We start from the raw sequence: 23,135 nt of genomic DNA on the forward strand, positions 1-23,135 counted from the left end.
GAAGAAGGCACTCAGAGGTACATGAGGTAACTATTGGTATTATGACTGAATGAAAAATTAGGGTTGCGGCTGGGCATGATGGCTCATGTCTGTAATCCCAGCATTTTGGGAGGCCGAGGCAAGCGAATCATGAGGTCTGGAGTTCCAGACCAGCCTGGCCAATATGGTGAAACCCTGTCTCTACTAAAAAATACAAAAAATTAGCCAGGCATGGTGGTGCATGCCTGTAGTCCCAGCTACTCAGGAGGCTGAAGCAGGAGAATTGCTTGAACCCTGGAGGCAGAAGTTGCAGCGACCCGAGATCATGCCACTGCACTCCAGCCTGGGTGACAGAGTGAGTATTTTTCTGGAAAAAAAAAAAAATAAGAAAAATTAGCGTTGAGATAAAATTTTAAGTACATAAGCATGAAAAGTAAAATTTCCCAAAAAAAAGATGCCTGGCATTTTATCCACTTGGTTATACTGATTCAAAATGTCCAAATAATAACAATTTAACAGTATAAGGTTGATCTACTACATGACACCAATGGGATATTTTGTTATAGCTTTTTTTTTGAAACGGAGTCTCGCTCTGTCGCCCAGACTGGAGTGCAGTGGGGCAATCTTGGCTCACTGCAAGCTCCGCCTCCTGGGTTCATGCTATTCTCCTGCCTCAACCTCCCGAGTAGCTGGGACTACAGGTGCCCACCACCACGCCTGGCTAATTTTTTGTATTTTTAGTAGAGATGGGATTTCACCATGTTAGCCAGGATGGTCTCGATCTCCTGACTTTGTGATCTGCCCACCTTGGCCTCCCAAAGTGGTGGGATTACAGGCGTGAGCCATGGCACCTGGCCTATTATAGCTTCTTAATTATTTAAAAATAACATTTGTTAGTATACAGTTATTATAAACAGTTAATTGTTTACATTCATTATCTGTATTCAAAGAATCTTGTCAGGTCTGAATGCTTTCCCACACTACTTACAGTCATAGGGTTTCTCTCCAGTGTGAGTCCTTCCATATATTTGAAGGTGTGAGGCTGATCTGAAGGCTTTCCCACATTGCTTACATTCATAGGGCTTCTCTCCAGTGTGAGTCCTTTCATGATATCAAAGGCAACTAGAATAAATGAAGGCTTTCCCACATGGCATACACTCATAGAGTTTCTCTCCCATGTGAGTCCTTTCATGATATTGAAAAGAAGTGGAAGAAATAAAGGCTTTCACACATTGCTTACATTGATAGGGTTTCTCCCTAGTGTGTGTTCTTTCATGATATTGAAAAGAACTGGAAGAAGTGAAAGCTTTGCCACATTGTTTGCCTTCATAGGGTTTCCTTCCAGTGTGAGTCTTTTCATGTCTATGAAAGGAAGTAGGCAAGCTGAATGCTTTTCTGCATTCTTTACATTCATAGGGTTTCCCTCCATTGTGTGTTCTTGCATGTATTCAAAGGATCTTGGCAGATATAAATGCTTTCCCACAATGCTTACATTCACAGGGCTTCTCTCCTCTGTGCATCCTTTCATGTATTTGCAAAGAAGAGAAATTATGGAACGCTTTTCCACATTTCTTACATTCATAGGGTTTCTCTCCAGTGTGAGTCCTACCATGCTTTCGAAGGTGTGAGGTAGATCTGAAGGCTTTTCCACATTGCTTACACTCATAGGGTTTCTCTCCAGTGTGAGTCCTACCACGTTTTCGAAGGTGTGAGGTAGATCTGAAGGCTTCTCCGCATTGTTTACACTCATAGGGTTTCTCTCCAGTCTGAGTCCTTTCATGATATTAAAACGAAGTGAAAGAAACAAAGGCTTTACCACATTGCTTACACTCATAGGGTTTCTCTCCAGTGTAAGATTTTTCATGTATTTGAAATGACTTGGCAGAATAAAAGCCTCTCCCACATTATGGTGTGTGATGTTTCCCTCCCTGTGTCCAAGTGTTCTCATTGTTCAATTCTCTCCTATGAGTGAGAATATGCGGTGTTTGGTTTTCTGTCCTTGTGATGGTTTGCTCAGAATGATGGTTTCCAGCTTCATCCATGTCCCTACAAAGGACATGAACTCATCCTTTTGTATGGCTGCATAGTATTCCATGGTGTATATGTGCCACATTTTCTTAATCCAGTCTATCATTGATGGACATTTGGGTTGGTTCCTAGTCTTTGCTATTGTGAATAGTGCCATAATAAACTTATGTGTGCATATGTCTTTATAGCAGCATGATTTATAATCCTTTGGGTATATACCCAGTAATGGGATGGCTGGGTCAAACGGTATTTCTAGGTCTAGATTCTTGAGGAATCGCTACACTGTCTTCTACAATGGTTGAACTAGTTTATAGTCCCACCAACAGTGTAAAAGTGTTCCTATTTCTCCACATCCTCTCCAGCACCTGTTGTTTCCTGACTTTTTAATGATGGCCATTCTAACTGGTGTGAGATGGTATCTCATTGTGGTTTTGATTTGCATTTCTCTGATGACCAGTGATGATGAGCATTTTTTCATGTGTCTGTTGGCTGCATAAATGTCTTCTTTTGAGAAGTGTCTGTTCATATACTTTGCCCACTTTTTGATGGTGTTGTTTGAATTTTTCTTGTAAATTTGTTTAAGTTCTTTGTAGATTCTGGATATTAGCCCTTTGTAGACTCTGGATATTAGCCCTTTGTCAGATGGGTAGATTGTAAAAATTTTCTCCCATTCTGTAGGTTGCCTGTTCACTCTGATGGTAGTTTCTTTTGCTGTGCAGAAGCTCTTTAGTTTAAGTAGATCCCATTTGTCAGTTTTGGCTTTTGTTGCCATTGCTTTTGGTGTTCTAGTCATGAAGTCCTTGCCCATACCTATGTCCTGAAACGTTACTGCCTAGGTTTTCTTCTAGGGTTTTTATGGTTTTAGGTCTAACATTTAAGTCTTTAATCCATCTGCAATTTAATTTTTGTATAAGGTGTAACGAAGGGATCCAGTTTCAGCTTTCTACATATGACTAGCCAGTTTTCCCTGCACCATTTATTAAATAGGGAATCCTTTCCCCATTTCTTGTTTTTATCAGGTTTGTCAAAGATCAGATGGTTGTAGATGTGTGGTATTATTTCTGAGGGTTCTGTTCTGTTCCATTGGTCTATATCTCTGTTTGGTACCAGTACCATGCTGTTTTGGTTACTGTAGCCTTGTAGTATAGTTTGAAGTCAGGTAGCCTGATGCCTTCAGCTTTGTTCTTTTGGCTTAGGATTGTCTTGGCAATGAGGGCTCTTTTTTGGTTCCATATGAACTTTAAAGTAGTTTTTTCCAATTCTATGAAGAAAGTCATCAGTAGCTTGATGGGGGTGGCATTGAATCTACAAATTACCTTGGGCAGTATGGCCATTTTGATGATACTGATTCTTCCTATCCACGAGCATGGAATATTCTTCCATTTGTTTGTGTCCTCTTTGATTTCACTGAGCAGTGGTTTGTAGTTCTCTTTGACGAGGTCCTTCACATCCCTCGTAAGTTGGATTCCTAGGTATTTTATTCTCTTTGAAGTAGTTGTGAATGGGAGTTCACTCATGATTTGCCTGTTTGTCTGTTATTGGTGTATAGGAATGTGTGTGATTTTTGCACATTGATTTTGTATCCTGAGACTTTGCTGAAGTTGCTTATCAGCTTAAGGAGATTTTGGGCTGAGATGATGGGGTTTTCTAAATATACAATCATGTCATCTGCAAACAGGGATAATTTGACTTCCTCTTTTTCTACTTGAATACCCTTTATTTCTTTGTCCTTCCTGATTGCCCTGGCGAGAACTTCCAACACTATGTTGAATAGGAGTGGTGAGAGGGCATCCCTGTCTTGTGCCAGTTTTCAAAGGGAATGCTTCCAGTTTTTGCCCATTCAGTATGATATTGACTGTAGGTTTGTCATAAATAGCTCTTATTATTTTGAGATATATCCCATCAATACCCAGTTTATTGAGAATTTTTAGCATAAAGGCTGTTGAATTTTGTCAAAGGCCTTTTCTGCATCTATTCAGATAATCTTGTGGTTTTTGTCTTTGGTTCTGTTTATATGATGGATTACGTTTATTGATTTGCGTATGTCGAACCAGCCTTGCATCCCAGGGATGAAGCCAACTTGATCCTGGTGGATAAGCTTTTTGATATGCTGCTGGATTTGGTTTGCCAGTATTTTATTGAGGATTTTTGCATCAATGTTCATCAGGTATATTGGTCTAAAATTCTTTTTGGTGTGTCTCTGCCAGGCTTTGGTATCAGGATGATGCTGGCCTCATAAAATGAGTTAGGGAGGATTCCCTCTTTTTCTATTGATTGGAATAGTTTCAGAAGGAATGGTACCAGCTCCTCTTTGTACCTCTGATAGAATTCAGCTGTGAATCCATCTGGCCCTTGACTTTTTTTGGTTGGTAGGCTATTAATTATTGCCTCCATTTCAGAGCCTGTTATTGGTCTATTCAGGGATTCAACTTCTTCCTGGTTTAGTCTTGGGAGGGTGTATGTGTCCAGGAATTTATCCATTTCTTCTAGATTTTCTAGTTTATTTCCATAGAGGTGTTTATAGTATTCTCTGATGGTAGTTTGTATTTCTGTGGGATTGGTGGTGATATCCCCTTTATCATTTTTTATTGCATCTATTTGATTCTTCTCTCTTTTCTTCTTTATTAGTCTTGCTGGTGGTCTATCAATTTTGTTGATCTTTTCAAAAAAACAGCTCCTGGATTCACTGAATTTTTAAGGGTTTTTTGTGTCTCTCTTCTTCAGTTCTGCTCTGATCTTAGTTCTTTCTTGCCTTCTGCTAGCTTTTGAATGTGTTTGCTCTTGCTTCTCTAGTTCTTTTAATTGTGATGTTAGGGTGTCAATTTTAGATCTTTCCTGCTTTCTCTTGTGGGCATTTAGTGCTATAAATTTCCCTCTACAAACTGCTTTAAATGTGTCCCAGAGATTCTGGTATGTTGGGTCTTTGTTCTCATTGGTTTCAAAGAACATCTTTATTTCTGCCTTCATTTCGTTATGTACCCAGTAGTCATTCAGGAGCAGGTTGTTCAGTTTCCATGTATTTGAGTGGTTTAGAGTGAGTTTCTTAATCCTGAGTTCTAGTTTGATTGCTCTGTGGTCTGAGAGACAGTTTGTTATAATTTCTGTTCTTTTACATTTGCTGAGGAGTGCTTTACTTCCGACTATGTGGTCAATTTTGGAATAAGTGTGATGTGGTGCTGAGAAGAATGTATATTCTGTCGATTTGGGGTGGAGAGTTCTGTAGATGTCTATTAGGTCCTCTTGGTGCAGAGCTGAGTTCAATTCCTGTATATCCTTGTTAACTTTCTGTCTCGTTGATCTGTCTAATGTTGACAGTGGGGTGTTAAATTCTCCCATTATTATTGTGTGGGAGTCTAAGTCTCTTTGTAGGTCTCTAAGGACTTGCTTTATGAATCTCAGTGCTCCTGTATTGGGTGCATAAATATTTAGGATAGTTAGCTCTTCTTGTTGAATTGATCCCTTTACCATTATGTAATGGCCTTGTCTCTTTTGATCTTTGTTGGTTTAAAGTCTGTTTTATCAGAGACTAGGATTGCAACCCCTGCTTTTTTTGTTTGTTTTCCATTTGCTTGGTAGATCTTCCTCCATCCCTTTATTTTGAGCCTATGTATGTCTCTGCACGTGAGATGGGTCTCCTGAATACAGCACACTAAGGGGTCTTGATTCTTTATCCAATTTGCCAGTCTGTGTCTTTTAACCGGAGCATTTAGCCCATTTATATTGAAGGTTAATATTGTTATGTGTGAATTTGATCCTGTCATTATGATGTTAACTGGTTATTTTGCTTGTTAGTTGATGCAGTTTCTTCCTAGCCTCAATGGTCTTTACAATTTGGCATGTTTTTGCAGTGGCTGGTACCAGTTGTTCCTTTCCATGTTTAGTGCTTCCTTCAGGAGCTCTTGTAAGGCAGGCCTGGTAGTGACAAAATCTCTCAGCATTTGAATCTGTAAAGGATTTTATTTCTCCTTCACTTATGAAGCTTAGTATGGCTGGATATGAAATTCTGGGTTGAAAATTCTTTACTTTAAGAATGTCGAATAGGCCAGGCATGGTGGCTCAAGCTTGTAATCCCAGCACTTTGGGAGGCCGAGGCGGGCGAATCACGAGGTCAGGAGATCGAGACCACAGTGAAACCCCGTCTCTACTAAAAATACAAAAAATTAGCTGGGCGTCGTGGTGGGCGCCTGTAGTCCCAGCTACTTGGAGAGGCTGAGGCAGGAGAATGGCATGAACCTGGGAGGCGGAGCTTGCAGTGAGCCGAGATTGTGCCACTGCACTCCAGACTGGGCGACAGAGCGAGACTCTGTCTCAAAAAAAAAAAAAAAAAAAGAATGTTGAATATTGGCCCCCACTCTCTTCTGGCTTGTAGAGTTTCTGCCGAGAGATCCGCTCTTAGTCTGATGGGCTTCCCTTTGTGGGTAACCCAACCTTTCTCTCTGGCTGCCCTTAACATTTTTTCCTTCATTTCAACTTTGGTGAATCTGACAATTATGTGTCTTGGAGTTGCTCTTCTCGAGGAGTATCTTTGTGGCGTTCTCTGTATTTCCTGAATTTGAATGTTGGTCTGCCTTGCTAGGTTGGGGAAGTTCTCCTGGATAATATCCTGAAGAGTGTTTCCCAACTTGGTTCCATCCCTGTCACTTTCAGGTACACCAATCAGACACAGATTTGGTCCTTTCACATAGTCCCATATTTTTTGGAGGCTTTTTCATTTCTTTTTACTCTTTTTTCTCTAAACTTCTCTTCTCACTTCATTTCATTCATTTGATCTTCAATTACTGATACCCTTTCTTCCACTTGATCAAATCGGCTACTGAAGCATGTGCATGCGTCATGCAGTTCTCGTGCCATGGTTTTCAGCTCCATCGGGTCACTTAAGGTCTTCTCTACACTGTTTATTCTAGTTAGCCATTTTGTCTAATCTTTTTACAAGGTTTTTAGCTTCTTTGTGATGGGTTCGAACATCCTCCTTTAGCTTGGAGAAGTTTCTTATTAAAGATCATCTGAAGCCTTCTTCTCTCAACTCGTCAAAGTCATTCTCCATCCAGCTTTGTTCCATTGCTGGCAAGGAGCTGTGTTCCTTTGGAGGAGAAGAGGCGCTCTGATGTTTAGAATTTTCAGCCTTTCTGCTCTGGTTTCTCCCCATCTTTGTGGTTTTATCTACTTTTGGTCTTTGATGATGGTGATGTACAGATGGGTTTTGGTGTGGATGTCCTTTCTGTTTGCTAGTTTTCCTTCTAACAGTCAGGACCCTCAGCTGAGGTCTGTTGGAGTTTGCTTGAGGTCCACTCTGGACCCTGTTTGCCTGGGTATCACCAGTGGAGGCTGCAGAACAGCAAATATTGCAGAACGGCAAATGTTGCTGCCTGATCCTTCCTCTGGAAGCTTTGTCACAGAGGGGCACACGGCCGTATGAGGTGTCAGTTGGCCCCTACTGGGAAGTGCCTCCCAGTTAGGCTACTTGGAGGTCAGGGACCCACTTGAGGAGGCAGACTGTCCATTCTCAGATCTCAAACTCCATGCTGGGAGGACTGCTACTCTCTTCAAAGCTGTCAGACAGGGACATTTAAGTCTGCAGAAGTTTCTGCTGCCTTTTGTTCAGCTATCCAGAGTGCATTCTTATGTGTGCTTGTGTCCTTTACTGAATTCGAAGGTTCTGGGCAGATCCGAAGGGTTTCCCACATTCTTTACATTCATAGGGTATCTCTCCATTGTGTGTCCTACCATGCATTCAAAGGTGTGAGGGAGATCTGAAGGCTTTCCCTCATTGCTTACACTCATAGGGTTTATCTTCAGGGTGAGTCCTACCATGCATTCGAAGGATTGAGGCAGCTCTGAAGGCTTTCCCACATTGCTTGCATTTATAGGGTTTCTCTCCAGTGTGAGTCCTTTCATGATATCGAAAGGAACTGGAACTACTGAAGGCTTCACCACATTGCTTGCATTCATAGAGTTTCTCTCCAGTGTGAGTTTTTTCATGTCTTTGCAATGATTTGGGACAATAAAAGCCTTTCCCACACAGCTTACATTTATAAGGTCTTTCTCCAGAGTGTATTCTTATGTGTGTTTGTGTCCTTTCATGACTTTGAAGGTTCTTCATAGATCTGAAGGCTTTCCCACATTCCTTACATTCATAGGGTTTCTCTCCAGTGTGAGTCCTACCATGCAATTGAAGGTGCGAGGAAGATCTGAAGGCTTTCCCACATTGCTTACACTCATAGGGTTTCTCTCCAGTGTGAGTCCTTTCATGATATCGAAGGGAAGTGGAATGAATGAAGGCTTTACCACATTGCTTGCATTTATAGGGTTTCTCTCCACTGTGAGTTTTTTCATGTCTTTGAAATGAATTGGCAGAACAAAAGCCTTTTCCACATATCTTACATTCATAAGGTCTTTCTCCAGAGTGCATTCTTATGTGTGTTTGAAAACTTGTAAGACAGGATAATGCTTTCCCACACTGCGTACATTCATAGGGTTTTTTCCCAGAGTGGGTCCTTTCATGTATATGAACATACTGGGGACATGTGAATGCTTTTCCACATTCCTTACATTGATAAGCCTTCTCTCCCATGTGAATCCTTTCATGTCTACGATAGCATCTGGGACTATGAAATGCTTTCCCATATTCCTGACACTCATAAGGCTTTTCTCCAGTGTGAGTTCTTTCATGTATTCGAAGGGTAGCAGAATAACTAAAGGATTTACCACATTGTTTACATTCATATGGTTTCTCTCCAGTATGAGTTCTTTCATGAATAAGATATAAACTGAAACAATGGAAAGCTTTCCCACAAAACTTGCATTTATAAGGTCCATCCCCACTGTGCATTACCATGTGTCTTTGAATGCTTGAATGGGAAATAAAGGTTTTTCCACATTCTTTACAAGCATTGGGTTTCTCTCCAGTGTGATCCCTTTGTTGTGTTCTAAAGGAGGGGCAATATCTGAAGGCTTTTTTAGGTTGTTGACACTTACATGGCTTTGGTCCATATTCCTGATATTCATATGCCTTGTGTCCAGTGTCACCTCTGATTTTCATATTAAAAGATGAGTTACCTAGGCCAACTTCTCCATACACAAAGCTTTCACATGATTTTACTTCAGGAGAAGCTTTCTTCTCCTGGAAGTTCAGCCTATCATCTGGAACTGGGGTAAAAGTTTCTCCACAATGACTGTCTTCTTTAATTTCATTGACTTTCTTTTCTATGAGACGCCTGTCAAAAATGAGAAGCACATTATGAAGGGTTTGTTTATAAGTAATTTAATATTAATCAACAAGTACTGCACTTGCATTTTTAACACTCTCCATCAAAGTGTAGGCTTTCTGCCCTGTCTGAATTGTTTGAAGGTGACTGGACAACATATTCTACAAGGTGACCCAGCCATAACTATTATTTTAAAAAATGTTTATATGGGGCTTCTTAAAACTCTTCCCATGAAAACTATTTTACAAATACTAAATACTCTGTGTCATTTTTCTTTTGTTTTGGGGTCTTGTCCTGTTGCCCACACTGGAGTGCAGTGATATCATCATAGCTTACTGCAGCCTTTACTGGCTCAAGTGATCCTCCTGCCTCAGCCTCCTAAGTAGCTGGGACTACAGACCACAATGCCCAGCTAATTTTTTGCTGTTGTTGATCTGTGGTCTCGTTATGTTGCCCAGGCTGTTCTTGAACTGCTGGCCTCATGCTATCCTCCTATGTCCACTTCTCAAAGGATTGGGATTATGGGATTGAGCCCACAGCCTAGGTCACATTTACATATATGTTTTTTGATCAAATATTCTAAAAATAAATGAATTTGATCCTGGACTTAGTTCTTTGTTTTACTTATTTTTAATATATTGTCATATTCTAAGATTGTCTATAGAGACACTGCTTTGTCTTGTAAGTACAAATTACCTGAAGTTTCTCCTGGGGTTTTGGTACTCATATTCAATGTTCTGGTCTTTCCAACTTTTTCCTAAAATACAGACACAGAAAAATAGTCCTGAGGCATTATAAAATTGTGAAAAAATTATTAGATTCTATGCCCATGATTTACTGCAGCCATACCTCATCTATTCATCAAAGTATTTCCTATCTATGTTCTAAATCACTCAACAGCACTCATGAGCTAGAAACACTGGTTCACTAATGGACTGAGGGAAGGAATATTGTCATCCTTACCTATAGAGGCCAGGTTCCCGAAAGTTTCCAGCATCACTTCCCTGTAGAGTTTCCTCTGGGAAATATCCAGCAAAGCCCACTCCTCCTGGGTGAAGTTCACAGCCACATCCTTAAAAGCCACTGAGTCCTGAAACATCTCACATGTGTAGAGGAGGATGGGTGAGAGTGACAGCACTGGGGGCCTAGACTCTATTCCCAAGAAGTTCTCAGGATGCCGTGGACTCCAAACACTTATTCCCTGCTTTGGTCATCAGATCCCTTTCTCCCTGTGTATACTTACTTTCTTTCATAAAGCAATTTAAGCAATTTTGTTTTTTTGAGACAGATTTTCACTCTTGTTGTTCAGGCTGGAGTGCAATGGTGTGTGATCTCGGCTCACTGCCGGGGTTCTAGCACTTCTTCTTCCTCAGCCTCCTGAGTAGCTAAGATTACAGGCATGTGCCACCATATCTGGCTAAGTTTGTATTTTTAGTAGAGACAGGGTTTATCCATGTTGGTCAGGCTGCCAACCTCAGGTGATCCGCCTACCTCAGCCTCCCAAAGTTCTGGGATTACAGGCATGAGCCACCATACCTGGCCAGCAGTTGTTTTTTTTTTAAGACAGCATCTCGTTCTGTTACCCAGGCTGGAGTGTAGTGGCACCATCTTGGCTCACTACAACCTCTTACTCCTGGGTTCATGCGATTCTCATGCCTCAGCCTCCTGAGTAGTTGAGACCACAGGCATGTGCCACCACACCTGGCTAGTTCATAAAGCAGTTGTGATGCTAGAACTGAACAAGGGGTAAAGCAACAGCAGGATAAGAAAATGTGTGTATTCACTGAACCCAGGGAGAAAAGTGAGTTACCTGCGCTGTCCCTAATGTCTCTTTGGACTGTGGGTCTGTAGCACCTGTCATAATAGAGTCCTATGAATTCATATGCAGAAAAAAGTTAACATTAGCAGTCCTGAAGCTGTGTATCCTTGAAAATGCCTGTTCCCAAAGTGTAATCTTTGATGATACTGTCAGAGGAAGCAGATAGCTAGCAAAGAGCAGGAGGGGGAGCCCCTGGGAAATCTCACACCCCCAGGGACCACCCGAAACAGGCACGCTAGATATAAGCAGAGAGGAGGGGAATCACCTAGGTAGAAAGAAACATCCATTATGATGCCCAGGAATCATTCATTTTGCAGTTATCCTGTCAGAATGTGGCTAGATAGATGCTGGGCACGGTGGCTCATGCCTGTAATTCCAGCACTTTGGGAGGCTGAGGTGGGAGAATCACAAGGTCAGGAGTTCGAGACCAGCCTGGTCAATATGGCGAAACCCTCTCTCTACTAAAAATACAAAAATTAGTTGGGTGTGGTGGTGTGCACCTGTATTCCCAGCTACTCAGGAGGCTGAGGCACAAGAATTGCTTGAATCCAGGAGGCGGAGGTTGCGGTGAGCCGAGACCATGCCACTGCACTCCAGCCTGGGCAACAGAGCAAGATTCTGTCTCAAAAAAAAAAAAAAAAAAAAAAAAAAAAGCCAGGGGGGAACTATGAGCCTGGAAGAAAAATGCTGGAACTCTCTGGATTATCTGCTCAATGTTTTGGGGAAACAACCACTGTTCTAAATAATAAAATCCATTAAATAAGAAAGTGAATTAACTATCATTCCATATAAGGTTCATAACTGAGTTAAAATAAAATCCGATATAAAATATCACATATTTGTTATCATTTGCATAAAAAACATGCAAAAATAAAACATACTGATGAGGATGCACACCCAGGTTGAGAAAGTATAAGGAAAAGTAAGGCAGTTATCTTATTCCCAATACTGGCTCCATCATTATTTGGATTAATTGTACAATTCTTTTATGTATTTTGTGCATATGTAATATTTTTAGTAAGATTCTAGAATGTACACTTTATACAGAAATAACTATCAGTGAATTTTAATTATCAGCAACAATCTGCTGAATGTAATTTTTAAAAGACAGCATACTCTATTGAAACTATTTTTTTTCTTTTTTCCTTTTTTTTTTTTTTGAGATGGAGTCTCACTCTGTCACCCAGGCTGGAGTGCAGTGGTGCGATCTCAGCTCACTGCAACCTCCACCTCCCAGGTTCACGCCATTCTCCTGCCTCAGCCTGCTGAGTAGCTGGGACTACAGGCGCCCGCCACCACACCTGGCTAATTTTTTATATTTTTAGTAGAGGTGGGGATTCACCATGTTAGCCAGGATGGTCTAGATCTCCTGACCTTGTGATCCGCCCGCCTTGGCCTCCTAGAGTGCCGGGATTAGAGACGTGAGCCACCACGCCCCGCCCGTTTCTTTTTTTTTCAAACAGGGTCTCACTCTGTTGCCCAGGCTGGAGTGTAGTTGTGCAATCATAGCTCACTGCTGCCTCGAACTCTTAGGCTCAACAGATCCTTCTACCTCAGCCTCCTGAGTAGCTGGGACTACAGGCACACATCACAATGCCGAGGTAATTTTTTGTACAGGCAAAGTTTGCCATGTTGCCAACGCTGGAATAATCTTTTTTTTTATTTTTATTTTTTTTGAGACGGAGTTTCACTATTGTTGCCCAGGCTGGAGTGCAATGGCATGATCTTGGCTCACTGCAACCTTGGCCTCCCGGGTTCAAGTGATTCTCCTGCCTCAGGCTCCCAAGTAGCTGGGATTACAGGCATGTGCCACCAGGCCTGGCTAATTTTGTGTTTTTAGTAGAGACAGGGTTTCTCCGTGTTTGTGAGGCTGGTCTTGAACTCCTGACCTCAGGTGATCTGCCCACCTCGGCCTCCCAAATATGGGGATTACAGGCATGAGCCACCATGCCCAGCCACTAATTTCTATTAAAACTAATTTTCTTGAAGTCCAAAAAAGTCTCAGGAAGGATATAAAATGATTATTATGCAAAACGTCTACACTGAAAAACATCAATATAAAATGAAATAAATGGGAAAATGTCATATGTCCTTAAAAGGAGATTAACTAGTACTATGATGTAACCTTTCTGAAATGTGACTACAGTTATATTTTAGTCCATGAAATTTACAAGGCAGTTTTTTTTTTCACTAATATTAAGAAAAAACTACTTCTAAAAACTGAAATACAAGACAATGACTAAGAATAGCCAAGATGCTCTATAGAATATGGTTGGGAGTGTTATGGTGTGAATATTTGCATCACTCCAAAAAAATCACACATTAATAAGCTACCCCCCAATATAGTATTAGAAGTTGACATCTTTGGGAAGTAATTAGGATTACATGACAGCATAAGAGTCCATCCTTTCTAAATAAGATTAGTGCTCTTATAAGAAGACACAGGAGAGCCGGCTTCCTCTCTTTTCTGTCACGTGAAGAAACACAAGAAGATGACCATCTGCAAACGGGGAAGCGGGCCCTTGCCAGACACTAGATCTGCCAACTCCCTGAACATGGACTTCACAACCTCAAGAACTGTCAGAAATAAATGTTTATTCCTTAAGTCATCTAGTCTATGGTAATTTGATACAGCAGCCCAAGATGACTAAGATAGACAGGCAATATACCCACTAAACACCACAGCTTTGAACGCTGTACTAATTAAGAGAAAATGGTATTATCAGAGAGATGGAAAGATAGACCAATAGAAAACAGCAAATTGTGAAACCAGGGCATCTTTTTTTTTTTGTTTAACGGAGTTTCGCTCTTGTTGCCCAGGCTGGAGAGCAATGGTGTGATCTCGGCTCACTGCAACCTCCACCTCCCAGGTTCTTGTGATTCTCCTGTTTCAGCCTCCCGAGTAGCTGGGATTACAGCCATGCGCCACCATGCTTGGCTAATTTTGTACTTTTAGTAGAGACGGGGTTTCACCATATTGGTCAGGGTGATCTTGAACTCCTAACCTTGGGTGTTCTGCCCGCCTCAGCCTCCCAAAGTGCTGGGATTACAGGTGTGAGCCACCATGCCCATTCTGGGCATCTGTTTAAGGTAATGTGAAACTATGACAAACCAGGTATTGCCAGCCAATGATATAAGTGGTGAACACTTAACAGAAAAAGCCAGGACAGGCCGGGCGCGGTGGCTCACGCTTGTAATCCCAGCACTTGGGGAGGCCGAGGCAGGCGGATCACAAGGTCAGGAGATCGAGACCACGGTGAAACCCCGTCTCTACTAAAAAATACAAAAAATTAGCCAGGCGTGGTGGCGGGCGCCTGTAGTCCCAGCTACTCGGAGAGGCTGAGGCAGGAGAATGGCGCGAACCCGGGAGGCGGAGCTTGCAGTGAGCCAAGATTGCGCCACTGCACTCCAGCCTGGGCGAAAGAGCAAGACTCTGTCTCAAAAAAAAAAAAAAAGAAAAAAAGAAAAAGCCGGGACAAATGGTTATCTACAGGAGAATAATCAGTTTACTACCCATCATCTCCATATACAATAATTTAATTAATTCTAGAGTTGCCTGTTATGGTGAGTTCTTATATGTTACCTTAGCATGCATTTTCTTTATGGATTTAACTTTCTCATAACGGAAAAAAACTGTATTCAAACTCAACAGAGTTCTAGTTCTCCACCTCCTCCCATTTCCTCCATGTGGTCAACTCACATATATTTGTTACACAACTGCACAACTGCATTCTGGTGACCACCTCCCTGTGGGACAGCTACATATAACCAATTTGACTTGTTCCACTAACCCTTACACCCCACATGGATGGCACAAACCACCTCTTAACCACAGTGCGACTTCACAGAACTAGTGCCTGCTTGCTCTAAACCCACCAGAAACAACTCCCCGAGAGACACCTCCTTGGTCAATTCCCTGGACCCTGAGAAACGCTTTGGCCCACAGGTCCCTCTCTGTCTTGCCCCCCACCTGCTGGTTGAATGTGCATCCTAGATGTTCCCCCAACTCTGTGTTGCTCTGCAGCTGTGCTGCCCTCATCTCCTGGGATTGTGAGCCATGCACTGTATGTCACGGGCTTTTTTGAGTTGCCTCTTCTGTGTCTCACTGACCTACGCAATCATTCTTGGATCTGGCTCTAGTGAAAAATGCAATGTAAAGTTAATGTGAAACACTCAAGCTGCAATCTATGAACAATTCTTTACAAGGGACAAGCCCACAGAGGGGCAATGCTGGCTGGAACACAGTGATGTCTGGCTCATGTGTCAGCACAGGTCACCCTATCACACAAGACATCTCTCCACCCGCATCCTGCTCACCGAAGCGCTCAATGACTACCTTCCACCAACACTGCACTACGCCCCCCTGAGAACCTCAATTTCATATTCTGACTTGCAGGCTACTGGTCCACCCCATTGGGGTGGGCTTTCCTTGTCTTTTGGGGTTTTCTCTCCCTTCACAGTTGACACAATCCAGAGAATAGGAATCATTTCTCCTTTCCCTCAATAGCACCATCTAACTGGCTGACCAGCCGTGTGTCTCCAACTTATGAAAACTGGGACTGGGAAAGAAAAGCTGAGCACCTCAAGGGGTTGGCTATCTAGATGCAGCGTATACTAGGAGTCTCCTTCCACCCACCATAAGGCATTCAGCTGCTCTCTTGGGAGTTCCCATTCTCCTCCCTCACTCTGTTGCCTGGGAGGAGTGACTCAGGGGCTGATACTCACTAGACCCTCCAAGAGACATGGCAGCTGTGGGCATACTAGGTCACCCCAATTCTGCCACCCAGGACCAAGAAAATATAGGGGAGTGTTCTGAAGACACAATACCCTTTGAAGTTTCCAAAGGGGAGCCTCAACCAAAAGACAACCTGATAAGATCTCTTTTTTTATGCTGGGCGCGGTATCTCACGCCTGTAATCCCAGCACTTTGGGAGGCCAAGGCGGGTGGATCACGAGGTCAGAAGATTGAGACCTTCCTGGCTAACATGGTGAAACCCCGTCTCTACTAAAACGCGCCTGTAGTCCCAGCTACTCAGAGGCTGAGACAGGAGAATGGCATGAACCCGGGAGGTGGAGCTTGCAGTGAGCTGAGATCGCGCCACTGCACTCCAGCCTGGGCGACTGGGCAAGACTCTGTCTCAAAAAAAAAAAAAAAAAAAATCTCTGTTTTTAGGATAGATGAAAGGAGGAGAAGCATACACATTTTCACACGGGAGTGTCTGGTGGTGATTCTCTGAACATTTCACATGAAAGGAAAGGAGAAGCACTCAATGACTATTTCCCACCAACACTGCATTGTGTCCCCTGTGTACCCGCATATATATCTTGCTTTGTAGGCTATTGCTCCGCTATGTTGGAGTGGCTTTTCCTTGTCTTTTGGGATATTTCTCCCTTCACAGTTGAGACAATCCAGAGGACAGGAATCATTTCTCTTTTTCCTCAATAGAAACATCCGATTGGCTGACTGTCTATGTGTCTCCAATTAATGGAAACTAGAGTTGGAAAAGAGAAGCTGAGCACCCCAAGAATTGGTTATGTAGATGAAGAGCATACCAGCATCTCCTCCACCATTAGTCATTCAGCTGCTCCCTCGGGAGGCCCCACTCCCCTAGGCACTGATACCCACTAGACCCTCCAGGAGACATGGCAGTTGTGGGGATCTTGAGTCAGCCCCAGGCAGTTCTAAAACCCAAAACCAGGAAAGATAGGAGGGTGTACTGAAGACACATCACCCTGTACAGTTTCTAGAAAGGAACCTCATCCCAAAGACATCCTGATAAGGTGTCTGCGTCTAGGAAAGATAAAAGGAGGAGAGGCAGAAAGGTTTTTTTCGGGAAAATGTCTAGTGGTTATTCTCTGCTTTCCTCTCATGTGAAATGTTCAGAAACAGATTTCACTGCAAGCCCTTGAAGAGTTAGGCTGTGGTATGAGGGTGGAAGATTTGAGGCCCTGCATCCCATATATTTGGAAAATGCCAGGGGAAAACAGTCTCCCTGGAGATTGTGGAAAAATTTAAATAAAAAACAATGAGACCGAACTGTATGCAGTGTCCGAAGGTCCTACTTAAAGACCCTGAAATCAAATTTAAATACAACTCTTCAAAATTACTAATTTATAGGCAAACGAAATTTATGCTTAATCAGGCAGAATCCACCAATTAACCTCTGATTACATAACTAGAAAATTTCTACTAAGTCAGGCCAGGCAAGCTGGCTTATACCTGTAATCCCACCACTTTTGGAGGCCAAGGTGGGTGGACCACTTGAGGACAGGAGTTCAAGACCAGCCTGGCCAACGTGGTAAAACCCCGTGTTTACTAAAAATAACAAAAATTAGCCAAGTATGGTGGCACATGCATGTAATCCCAGCTACTTGGGAGGCTGAAGCAGGAGAATTACTTGAACCCAGGAGGCAAAGCCTGCAGTGAACTGAGATGGTACCACTGCACTCCAACCTGGGCCACAGAGTGAGACCTTGTCTCAAAACAAACAAACAAACAAAAACAACAAAGTAATTCAAATATTTAAGCTGGTGGATCTCTATCTTGAAGCAATGCAATCATGGGGTTGAGTCACATGACACACAGCTTTCACATAGCCAGCTGGAACTCTCCTTTCCCTGATTACAGATTCGCCTTCTTTCTTACCCACAGTGTTTTGTAAAATGTTGTAAATGACTGAAGGGAAACAGGAAAGACCCTTCCCTTCCACTTTTTATTTATTTATTTAATATGATTTTTCACAATTGAGATGGCATCTCACTGTGTTGCCCAGGCTGGTCTTGAACTCCTGTGATCAAGCCATCCACTTGCCTCAGCCTCCGAAAGTGCTGGGGTTACAGGTGTGAGCCATCCCACTGGGCCCCTCTTCACTACTGATCTCTGTAGTAGACTAACTTCCCTCTTTACTTTCTCACACAAAGACTTCATGGTTATCACATTGTCTTCAGCTGGAATGTTAAATTCACTCTTTTAAATTAAAAAGGAAATAAAAACCAGCTAGAAAGAAAAGAAAACAAGCGCTGGGGGAAAAAAGCAAACCCTAACGAATTAAGTTGTTAGCCAGGTGCACTGGCTAACGTCTGTGATCGCAGCACTTTTGGAGGCCAAGGAAGCAGGACTGTTTGAGGCCAGGAGCTAGAGACCAGCCTAGGCAACATATCAAGATGCCACCTCCGTAAAAAAAAAAAAAAAAAAAAATCAGCCAGACGTGCTGGTGGGCGACTGTAGTCTCAGCTACTTGGAAGGCTGAGGTGCTTGAGCCAGGGAGGTCAAGGCTGCAGCAAGCCATGATCGCACCACTGCTCCAGCTTGGGCCACAGAGCAAGACATTAGCTCAAAGAAAAAAATAAAATTAAATTATTGTACCTCATACATCAGGCTTCTACAGAAAATGCAATTCTATTATATTTATTTGCTGTTTCCCTATACAAGTGTTAGGGAAGCAGGTGCCTAGGGTAGCCAGAGTAACACCAATTTAAGTTCAGCTCCATCTTGACACTAACAAGAAACACTCCTTGCCAGTGACAACCCATGATCATAAAATGTTTCCCATGAAGAAAACAGCCTGAAGATACCTGCAAGTATCCTTACACTCCCACAACAACAGAACGTCCCGATGTCCCAGTACCCATAACAATATGTGCTTTCAAGATAATTACAGTTATGTTTCAATGCACTTGGGCACTAAAATGTAAAGGATAGTTTTCTTTAAATCAACAGAGTAATAAATTTTGTGACGCTGTCAGCCTACATGCAGATAAGCACAGTTTAGTCTTTACATAGACAAGACTCCTACATAAGAAAAACTTAGTACGTTCCTCCACTTGCTTTATGAGGATGCTGTACTCTGTAACAGAGAATCACTCCCTTCCTTCTTTCCTTCCTTCCTTCCTTTCTTTTTTTTCTTCCTTCCTTCCTCCTTCCTTCCCTCCCTCCCTTTCTTTTCTTTTTTTTTTTTTTTAAAATAGAGACAGGGTCTCACTGCGTTGGCCAGCTGGGTCTTGAACTCTTGCCTCCCGAGTACATGAGACTACAGGTGCAGGCCACCACACCCGGCTAATTTTTGTTATTTTTGGAAAAGATGGGGGTTTCCCTATGTTGCCCAGGCTGGTCTCGAACTGCTGACTAGAAGTGATCCTCCTGCCTCGGCCTCCCAATGTGCTTGGAAAACAGATCTAAGCCATCATGCTGGCCCAGAGTGGCTTCCAACAAACTCCCTTCTCACTGCACTTTGTGACTCGTCTTGAATTCCTTCCTGTGTGAGATCCAAGAACTCTCTTGGGGTCTGATCAGGACCTCTTTTCCTGGTAATATAAGCAAGAACTTAACTTCCAATTTTAGAGTACTGAGTCTATTTCTCTGGAGTCTGTTTTTTTCCTGAATGGGCCATTGCTATCTTTCTGCTTGAATAAACCCTTCAAACTGAAATCTGAACCTTTGAATTATTTCAGGTTGGCGAGTCCAAATAAGGTGACTGCATCTCTGCAACCAATCAAGCATTTATCTGGTTTGTCTCCTCATGTACCTTAAAAAAGCCGAGCCTTCAACCTGTAAACTAAAAATAAAAATATACCTTCTGGCCTGGCGAGGTGGCTCATACCTGTAATCAGCACTTTGGGAGGCCGAGGCGGGTGGGTCACTTGAGGTCAGGAGTTCGAGAACAGCCTGGCTAACATGGTGAAACCGCATCTCTACTAAAAACACAAAAATTAGGTGGGCGTGTTGGTGCATGTGGGGAAAAGAAAGAGAGATCAGATTGTTGCTGTGTCTTTGTAGAAAAGGAAGACATACGAAACTCCATTTTGGTATGTACTAAGAAAAATTGTTCTTCTTTGAGATGCTGTTAATCTGTAACTTTAGCCCCAACTCTGTGCTCACAGAAACCTGTGCTGTATTGAATCAAGGTTTAATGGATTTAGGGCTGTGCAGGATGTGCCTTGTTAACAATATGTTTGCAGGCAGTATGCCTGGTAAAAGTCATCGCCATTCTCCATTCTCTGTTAACCAGGGGCACAACGCACTGCGGAAAGCCGCAGGGACCTCTGCCCAAAAAAGCCTGGGTATTGTCCAAGGTTTTCTCTCACTGAGACAGCCTGAGATCTGGCCTTGTGGGAAAGGAAAGACCTTGTATCCCCCAGCCCGACACCTGTAAAGGGTCTGTGCTGAGAAGGAGTAGTGAAAGAGGGAGGCCTCTTTGCAGTTAGATAAGAGGAAGGCTTCTGTCTCCTGCTCATTCCTGGGAATGGAATGTCTCGGTGTAAAGCCGACCATTCATTCTATTCTGAGATAGGAGAAAACCGCCCTGTGGGAGGCGAGATATGCTGGCAGCAATACTGCTCTGTTACTCTTTGCTACACTGAGATATTTGTGTAAAGTGAAACATAAATCTGGCCTACCTGCACATCCAGGCACAGTACATTTCCTTGAACTTATTCATGATACAGCTTCCTTTGCTCACATGATTCCCTGCTGACCTTCTCCCCACCATCACCCTGTTGCCCTGCCACACTCCCCTTGCCAAGATAGTAAAAATAGTGATCAATAAACACTGAGGGAACTCAGAGACCAGCACCGGTGCAGATCCTCGCATGTTGAGCGCCGGTCCCCTGGGCCCACTGTTCTTTCCCTATACTTTGTCTCTGTGTCTTATTTCTTTTCTCAGTCTCCCGTCTCCACGTGATGAGAAATACCCACAGGGGTGGAGGGGCAGGCCCCCTTCAGGTGCATGTCTGTAATTCCAGCTACTCGGGAGGCTGAGGCTGGAGAATCGCTTGAATCCGGAAGGTGGAGGTTGCAGTGAGCCGAGATTGAGCCATTGCACTCCAGCCTGAGTGACAGAAGAAGACTCTATTTCAAATAAAAACAAAAATACAGTACCTTCCCAGGTAAGTGAAGTGACCAGCTCTTGGCCAAGGGGACCCCCAAAGACCCTGAAAATTGAGTGCCTCTGTATGACAGGATGGGAAGTGAGACAGGCCTCCTTTTACCCTCTCCCTTTAGGAGTTTAGATGCAGCAACTGACGCACATTCATGTAAAAACAGACATCATCAGACTGGAAAAACAGACTCCTTGTGGCAATAAGATGCCAAATTACAAACAAGACCTAAGGCCACGCAAGGCAAGGGTAAGTCACACCTTAGAATTCATAAAATCTAGAGAAACAGGACTGTTTTTTGACTGGGATGGAATCAAGTAGCAGATAACACACCCCCTTCCTTCAGCATTCCTTCCTACCTCCTCCAAACTTTAGACAAAGATTCACACTCTCAACCAGCTGCCACCTACAGAATCCCTCAACCACCTGTGCCTTCTAATCCCCCTTCCACAGGTCCCACCGGTTTTTTTTGTTTGTTTTTTTGTTTTTGTTTTTGTTTTTAGAGACAGAGTCTCACTCTGTCGCTGAGGCTGGAGTGCAGTGGCACTGTGTGGGCTCACTGCAACCTTCGTCTCCTGGGTTCAACTAATTCTCTTGCCTCAGCCTCCCGAGTAGCTGGGATTACAGGCATCCACCATCACGCCCTGCTAGTTTCTTTTTCATATTTTTAGTAGAGGCGGGGTTTCACCATGTTGGCCAGGCTGGTCTTGAACTCCCGACCTCAGGTGATCCGCCCGCCTTGGCCTCCCAAAATGCTGGGATTACAGGCGTGAGCCACCGTGCCCGGCCAGGTCCTGCCCTTTCTGCCAAAGGAACTTACACCTTCCAGGCACTAACTCATGATTTTCCCTGCAATTCCTGTCTCTCTAAAATGAATAAAACCAAACTGTCTTGAGCCGCCTCGGGACCACTTACTCCAGGCTTCTTGGGGTTGTTTTTCCCTCGGCCAAGGTCTCTTCTATTCGGCTCCGAAGAAACTTCTTTATTTTACATAGTTTGGCTTTTTCCGTTGACAAACCACAAGCCAGGACTGGGTGTTTCTCATTCGTGAATCGCTTTTTGCTCAAATGAACTCTTTGTTAACGTTCCTCAGTTTAGTTTTTAACAGGAGAAAAAGCGGACACTGGGGGCCCCACAGACAGCTGCTCCTCCTACGCACGAACCCCGCACCAGAGTCGGGATCCCCCACATGACCCTCCCGTGGCCCCCGCACAATCTGGGTAGACGCACAATCTGGGTAGACGCGTGGCTGTGGGCGCGGAGCTGCCCAGAGAGGGCTCTGGAACCGCAGTCGCCACGTAGGAACGGGACAGGACGCCTGGTGTCCCGGCTGCCGGCCCAGCCACACCGAGCAGCCGAGGGGACCGAGGGCCCAGCAGCTCCAGGAGGACTCGGTCCCAGATCCCAAAGTCGCCCGCAGGAAGGCCCGGGTCTCGCCACAGTTGGTTCCGGTCGGTCCAGGCAGCCCCTCCCTCGTTTCACTACACCCGGCCCCAGACACGCACCATTTCCTGGCTTTCAGATGTCCCGGGGTCCTCTCTACACCTCCTGTGACTACAGCAGGGCATACCGTAGGTGACAGAGCGACAGAAGCCTGGGTAGAGGAACCAGGTCCGTCTCGGGGCTGGAAAGACCGGATACCAACCGCGGCCCGCGCAGGGACAAACGTGAGGGAAGGAATGCGACCCCCTATGTGTCTGGATGAACAGCGGGCAGGGACCCGCCCCAGTGCCTCTGATTGGATGGAATGCTAGGCCCCGCCCCCCATGTCTGAGTGACAGCGGAAACCCTGGGTATCAGGCCCTGCAGAACCAGACTGACGGATTCTAACCACAGTTTCTCTAAGGGCGAGCTCCTTCCTGTGCTCTGGTTATTGGATATTTGCATTTCAGCCAAACTTGCTATTGATAGAGGAGAACACTAGCGTCTTCCTCACTCAAGGGACTGTCCCCGCTCCTTCGTTCCGCACGGGGTCACAGGAGTGTACAGGGAATTTCAGACTCAGTGTCCACAGGAGCCATTTCCTGCCTCAGAGCAGCAGTGGAACGGAGACCAGGCCAGGCACGACTGCACCAGGAAAGGAGGCATATGTCCTGGAGCGGGCCGCAACTGGGGATGAGGCATGGCTAAGACTTGCTCTCACACCCCCATCCCCTCCTCACAGTGTGAAAATGCTCCCTCCTTCCAGATCTTCATTTTCACCAGCAGGAAACTCTCTCCAGGGGTTA

The 23,135-nt window shown here is 43.9% G+C and overlaps 1 protein-coding gene across 1 annotated transcript; it reads right to left on the minus strand.

Annotated features, from left to right (window-relative positions):
- Positions 1 to 900: 900 nt before the first annotated feature.
- Positions 901 to 22,585, minus strand: LOC100606510 (zinc finger protein 69). Its single transcript, XM_030820769.1, is given in 6 exon segments — positions 901 to 1,752; positions 6,436 to 6,439; positions 7,816 to 9,221; positions 9,909 to 9,969; positions 10,176 to 10,311; positions 22,413 to 22,585. Coding segments are annotated over 6 exon segments (2,331 nt in total). The 5' UTR covers positions 22,476 to 22,585; the 3' UTR covers positions 901 to 1,091.
- Positions 22,586 to 23,135: the final 550 nt, after the last annotated feature.

The sequence above is a fragment of the Nomascus leucogenys genome, chromosome 10 (genome assembly GCF_006542625.1).
Source record: "Nomascus leucogenys isolate Asia chromosome 10, Asia_NLE_v1, whole genome shotgun sequence".
NCBI classification, from domain to species: domain Eukaryota; kingdom Metazoa; phylum Chordata; class Mammalia; order Primates; family Hylobatidae; genus Nomascus; species Nomascus leucogenys.